This window comes from Palaemon carinicauda, unplaced genomic scaffold (assembly GCF_036898095.1).
Source record: "Palaemon carinicauda isolate YSFRI2023 unplaced genomic scaffold, ASM3689809v2 scaffold208, whole genome shotgun sequence".
Taxonomy (NCBI): domain Eukaryota; kingdom Metazoa; phylum Arthropoda; class Malacostraca; order Decapoda; family Palaemonidae; genus Palaemon; species Palaemon carinicauda.
In genome coordinates this window covers 105,001-111,997 of record NW_027169679.1, presented here as the reverse complement: position 1 = coordinate 111,997, position 6,997 = coordinate 105,001, and the positions used below count along the sequence as shown (strand labels likewise).

Genomic DNA, 6,997 nt, shown 5'->3' with positions numbered 1-6,997 from the left:
CAGATGATGGCAAAACCTTAGGAATTATATATAGTTAATATAAACTGGGCAAAAGCTTAGTTCAAATGTAACATGTACCGTGCGCCATTGACGTAAAAGAAAGGCATATCTAGAAAGAGTACTAATAATTGATGTATATGCAATAAAATGGTAAATAAATAATCTATGATGACCCTAGATAACAGCAAAAAGGTTAAAAATGGTTTTTAGTAAGTATAAACGGGTAGAAAAAATAATTTGTGAAACTTACTACTTGAGTTGGCATTGGTCGCAGGTGTAGTTGACATGGGAGTTACAAACAGGCTTATGGCACTTGCCACACAAAAGCTTGGTCCTGACATTAGAAGAAGAAGGGCAGAGAGGGCATCTGTTGCGCTTCTCACTTCGTTTTCGAGTGTCTGGACTCTCATCTTCGTGCTCTTGTACCGCAAAAACAGAGCAAATGAGGTAAGTTAAGTCCCTTGGGAGGTACCTCTTGTTTGCGAGTCTTGAAAGTGCTGCATCACGGGCGAGTTCGATGGCCAATTCCGTAGAAAATTGCCTCCTGTTATACAAAGTGTTGTCAGGCAAATTTTGGTGGATAAAAAAGGAATTATTCATAACAAGATTGATAATCCCATAGAAGACACATACGGGCCACCTCCGGGTCTTCCTGCTGCAGGTCAGGGCAGAACATATCTGATCGAATGTGTCAACTCCTCCCTTTGTGGCATTATAAAACATGTGCATGTGACTTTTATGATCCTCAATAACTGTGGGATTGTGATGAACTGTGGAAAGAATCTGGATCCTTTTCGTCGGCTTGACACATTGGCACAAAACGGTGACCTTGTCCTTGTAATTATACGTGGCAACAGATTCGCCTAATTCCATGGGCGTTGACAGCAAGACAGTAGGCAGGTACGGTTTTGGACGAATAGTACCAACTAAATGCATCCCACGTTCACGGAGAGCCTTGGCTAGTGGCAGGGAAGTAAACCAGTTGTCCGTCGTAACAATACGCCCAGCCTTCCTGAAGGGTCGGGTTAGCTCCAACGTGAAGTATTCTCCCAAGGGCGTACTTGTATTGGTAGTTCCCTTGCCCAGGTAGGGAATGGCATTGCACATGTAGAATGTGTCTGCATCACATGCCATAACTAACTTGATGCCATACCTAAGAGAAAAGAAAACAAAATAAAAGAAACAATAAATATAAAGAAAACAAAATAAAAGAAACAATAAATATAAAGATAACAAAATAAAAGAAACAATAAATATAAAGAAAACAAAATAAAAGAAACAATAAATATAAAGAAAACAAAATAAAAGAAACAATGAATATAAAGAAAACAAAATAAAAGAAACAATAAATATAAAGAAAAGAAAACTAGACCTATAAAAAAAATTTAACAAATTGCATATATATCAAAAAAATTAAAAATATTGTATATATATATATATATATATATATATATATATATATATATAAAACTTTTTACTTACTTTGCTGGTTTATTCGGGATGTACATCCTGAAACGGCACCGTCCCCTGAAGCCGAGGAGCTGCTCATCCACAGTGAGATGCCCACTGGGTTCATAGTTGGCAATGCAATTGGCAATGACCTGGTCCCACAAATTCCTTATGGGAGCAAATTTGTCATGTGTCACACGCTCCTCCCTCGTGGCAATGCTGTCAAAACGTAGGGCCCTCTGAATAAAGGCGAAGCGGCACTCACTCATGATGCTCCTGTAGAAGGGACATCCTAGAGACTTAGAGAACATCTCTTCCGCTGTCAGATGATTGTCCTTCCGTGCCCCTGTCATGATGAGGATCCCAAGGAAGGCACGTAACTCCATGAGGGTCACATCCTTGAAGGTGGGGTCGTTTTGCCGCTTGTATTTGTTCCGTAGGGTTAGGATTTTGTCATTGGTGTGGATGACCACTTCTGCAAGCATTATATTTGTCAAAAATTTGTCAATCACTTCAGCAGGAGTCCTACACCCGAAGACAGGCATGGTAGGACCAGCACTGTCAAACTGGTCAATCTTCATGATTGGTGGCATTGTTGGGTTTGGCTCTGTTTGCCACTTCGTGTTGTCCCTAGCCATGTAAGAGTTATCCGGCAATCTCTTCAATGCCACACCTTCTGCAGGGCAAAGAGGTCCTCTCCTCCTTTTCCTACTCCTCATCTCCACGGGACTAAGATGAGGCACAGGAACCGCAGGAGACGCTGAAGAAGGCCCAGGATACGCTGAAGAAGGCCCAGGATACGCTGAAGAAGGCCCAGGAGACGCTGAAGAAGGCACAGGAGATTCTGCAGGAGTCACAGGAACAACGGAAACAAGACGAACTGCGTGCGAGACAGCAAAATCATGTCTCTCTTCATGCGCTGTTTCCGCTACTTCAGCAGCCAAAAGTTGATCCTCGTTTTCCTCACGCAGCAAGGTTTCATTGTCGACCAGGTCGTCTTGGATAGTGTCTTCTTCAAAGGTAAGGGTCAAAGGCTCTTCTTCATCACTACTGACGAAAAGGAGCTCCAAAAACTCCTCCTCCTTGAGATATTTCTTCGCCATGCTGAAAATCTGAAAACACGAAAAAATAGAAAATTAGAAATTACCCTTAAAATCACATTCTTGCTGCTTTTAAAACAAAATGGCGATTGGTACAAGTACCTACACCATTCAGTGATATGTTCCGATAGACACAATTAAATTATTTCACTAAATAATAATACAGTAATCTAAAATACAAAATGTTTGCGTATGCGTGACATACCCCTGTTACGGTAACGTGGTTGCTAATATGCAACAATTCCAACTTTGGAGGCCAATATCTGACGAATGCGTCGGAGTAGAGAAGTGGCGAATGTTTCCTGCGATGAAGCTGGTGAGCAACTAACGGCTCCTGGGTAGACAGGCCAGAGCCTGCAAGGCGTCTATGCGCAGAAACGAAAAAACGAGTTTTTGCGCCGCATCCCGGCCAAATCCGACACCACGCAACCTATCCATGGTTAAAGGCAGAGAACACATGTCTGTTGTCAACATAACATATACAGATGGGCAGGTCCCATAGAATGCAATCTAGTAGGCGATGAAAAGTGGCCTCATCATTACGAAGGCCAAACCAGAACTAATTGTTGGTGTATCTAATATAGGGAATGGTGACGGCGGTCTTGGTGACGTCTTCTGGGTGTGAATAGAAATTGATAATACCAATTCAAATGATCGATCATGGAGAAAACATTCGCTTCGTGCAAGTATGAGGTAAGGTTAGTGACGTTTCGGAGAAGGTAGTGATCCAGATCTGTCTGCATGTTAAAGCACCTATAATATCCACAAGGGCTTAGGGAGCCATCCATCTTAAAGCCGATGTTTAAGGTCAATGACCATGGACATTTCGGCAACTGTTTGTTTATCAGATGCCAAACGATCCAGGGTCAGTTGCCTGAATTATACAAACCGTGTGAGACATAGCAAAGTTCAGGACAGAAGATTTCCTGTATGACGTGAGTATGTGGGTTTAGGCATCCAAGGGAGTGTTGATATGGAGAGAAAGACTAGAGGTAGAGGATTTAAAAAGTGTAGACAATTATGAATACACGTTAACTACTTGTCAATTCCTCATATCAACCAGTACGTGGAAAAAGTAGTTTTATTTACATTGTGGAATTTCCATTGGTAGTTGGTGCTCCCAAACGACAGTGTGAGTGTCATATACCCGTGGGAGGGGATCTCACATCTGTTGGTACTGTGGCGGGCCAAGAGAGGAGTTGTTAACTCAAAGGCAGGATGCAATCAACTGAGTTTTATTAAGGAACATTCTTCTTTATATACAAAACCTCAAGGCAACAGGACATGACCTGTTCGAAAGACAGACAATGTTACAGAGCAAAACGGAGACATGATCATTAAGGTTCTTTTTAGTGCGAGGGAAGAGCGCAGATAAAAGCATAATATATACAACATAAATATGTACAATTGTGTGCCACACGGTTGGTACATGGCTCCCCCCAATAAAAATGACATACTGCACATGTTAAATAGGGCGCCCTGATCTAGAGAGGCGGACTGTAGGCGGGTCATCTGGCAGAAGATAAGCAGGTTTTAGACGATCAATAGAGACTCAGTATTCTTTGCCACGAATGTTTTGTAGGAATGCTTTCGGACTGCGTCGGATCACAAGGAAAGGGCCCGTGTAAAGGGGCGTTAGTGGTGGCTTGCTAGTGTCGTTGCGCAGAAAGACGTGCGTTGCAGAGTGCAAATCCGTTGGTATGTGATGCTTCGCTGGGGGCTTGTAAGTCTGGCGGCACGGAGTAAATTTTCCCACGACGTGACGTATGCGCTGGAGATCGTCGGAGGAGGTTGTAGAAGGAAAAAATTCGGCAGGGACGACCAACCGGTCGCCATACACCATTTCAGCTGCCGAGACGTCGAGGACGTCTTTAGGAGTGGTCCTTAGTCCCAGGAGGACCCAGGGAAGTTGAGTAAACCAGTTGCAATCCTTGCAGCGGGACATCAAAGCTGCTTTGTGGGTGCGATGAAAACGTTCAACCATTCCATTGGCAGCGGGGTTGTAGGCCGCTGTCTGATGCAGGGTGATGCCCAGGAGATTCGCTAATGACGTCCACAATTGGGAGATGAAAGTGGTTCCCCTGTCAGAAGTAATATGCTCAGTGATACCGAATCTTGAAATCCATCCAGAGAGTAAAGCAGATGTACATGAGGCGGACGTTGCAGTTTCCATGGGAATGGCTTCAGGCCAACGAGTGGAGCGGTCGATGACGGTAAACAGGTAACGATGTCCTTGTGATGTGGGTAGGGGGCCTACAACGTCAACATGAATGTGTGCGAAACGACGCTGAGGTTGAGGAAGGGTGCCCACTGCTGAATCCGTGTGTCGATGTACTTTGGAAGTTTGGCAAGAAGTACAGGCATGGACCCAATCCTTAGCATCCTTAGAAATGCCGTGCCAAATGAACTTTGCCTTCAGCAGCTGTGCAGTAGAACGGAACGAGGGATGTGAAAGGCCGTGAATGAAATCCAACACCTGTCGGCGCATGGGAGCAGGAATCCAAGGTCGCTGTCTACCAGTACTAACGTCACAGAGGAGGGTGGTGTTGGAGTCTTCGAGGGGAAAATCTTCCCAACGGAGGGACGTGCAGGAAGTCCTACAAGCTTGATACTCTGGATCCTGTTTTTGGGCTCCATCCAGGGCGTTTTAATCCAATCCCAGTTGAACGACAGCCAACGTGTTTCTTGACAGGGCATCGGCAACGGGATTCATTTTCCCAGGGACGTATTGGAGGGTGCAATTGTATTCAGCCACGGCGGAGAGGTGTCGGCGTTGACGGGCGGACCAGGCGTCAGACTGTCGAGTGAAGCCTTGCACCAGAGGCATGTGGTCTCTGCGAATGACGATGGGCGTACCTTCTAAGAAATGGCGAAAGTGACGGACAGCCAAGTGCATCGCCAGCAATTCTCGATCGAAGGTAGAATAACCCGATTCTGCCTTGGACAGTTTTCTGCTGAAGAAGGCCAATGGGCAGGGCGAGACTTTGACCACCTGCTCGAGTACTGCACGAATAGCGACGTCGCTGGCATCGGTGGAGAGAAGGAGAGGGGCGTGTGGAATAGGAAAGGTGAGAGCCGCAGCAGTTGATAGGGCCTTCTTTGCATTGCAGAAGGCTGCTTCTTGAAGGGGACCCCACTTCAGGTCCTTTGGCTTGCCCTTGAGGGAGGCGTAGAGGGGAGCAAGAGTGGCGGCAATGGCTGGCAGAAAACTGTGATAATAGTTGATCATGCCCAAGAATTCCTGCAGAGCTTTGAAGGTCGAGGGCGCGGGGAAGTTCTGAACGGCTGCTACCTTCTCAGGGAGGGGATGGACTCCTTCAGGAGTGATACGGTGCCCTAAGAACGACACTTCGTTGGCGCCAAAGGTACACTTGTCGTACCGGACTACAAGGCTGTTATGTTGCAGGCGGTCGAGCACGATGTGCAGGTGACGGATGTGTTCCTCTTTTGAGGAGGAGAGCACAAGTATGTCGTCCACATAACATACACAGAAAGGGAGGTCCCCTAAGATGCCATCCATGAGACGTTGAAACGTTGCCCCAGCATTACGAAGGCCAAAACAGGAGTAATTGAAGGTGTATGTACCAAACGGAGTGGTGATGGCGGTCTTGGGCATGTCTTCTGGGTTCATAGGCACCTGATAATACCCCTTCAGGAGGTCTAGTATAGAGAAAACCTTCGCTTTGTGCAGGTAGGAGGTCACATCGGCAATGTTTGGGAGGGGGTAGTGATCCGGTTCTGTTTGCATGTTCAGGCGCCTGTAATCACCGCACGGACAGAGGGAGCCGTCTTTCTTCAGAACGATGCATAAGGGTGACGACCATGGGCTGGAGGCCTTTTGGCAAAGGCCACTTTTCTCCATTTCGGCGAACGTCTGTTTGTCGACTGCCAATCGTTCCGGTGCCAGAGGTCTGAATTTTTCGAAGACTGGGGGTCCCGTCATCTTGATATGGTGATAAATACCGTGCTTGGCAGGAACCTTGGGCGTTTGGCGAAGTTCTGGACGGAAAACTTCCGGGTACGACGTGAGGAGTTGGGCGTAGGCATCCGTGGGTACGCTGATGTGGAGAGCGAGGTTAGAGGGGGCGGGTTGAAGAGGTGTCGACAAGTACGAGTCTGCGTTGACCAATCGTCGGTGGGCGACATCGACCAGAAGGTGGAAATGAGAGAGGAAATCCGCACCGAGGATTGGCATTGTGACGTCAGCAACGAGAAACTTCCAATTGAATTCACCGTTTCCGAACGATAATGTGAGGTTCTCGTAACCGTAGGTGGGTATCGCAGATCCGTTGACAGCTACCAAGTGGACGTCGGCAGATGTAGACAGACTACGTCGTGCCTTGAAGAATTTCCTTGGCAAAAGAGAACGACAAGCACCCGTGTCTACCAAAAATCGCACTCCCATTCCTGCATCCTATAAGAAGAAAAGATTAAAAACATGGGAGGCC

The 6,997-nt window shown here is 46.4% G+C and overlaps 1 protein-coding gene across 1 annotated transcript; it reads right to left on the bottom strand.

Moving 5' to 3' along the window:
- Positions 1 to 267: 267 nt before the first annotated feature.
- Positions 268 to 2,042, bottom strand: LOC137635986 (piggyBac transposable element-derived protein 4-like; the record flags this gene model as incomplete). The annotated part of the gene is made up of 2 exons (XM_068368443.1): positions 1,483 to 2,042; positions 268 to 1,153 (listed from the first exon to the last, which is right to left on the bottom strand). Coding segments are annotated over exons 1-2 (1,446 nt in total), but the record flags the coding sequence as incomplete, so codon positions are not given.
- Positions 2,043 to 6,997: the final 4,955 nt, after the last annotated feature.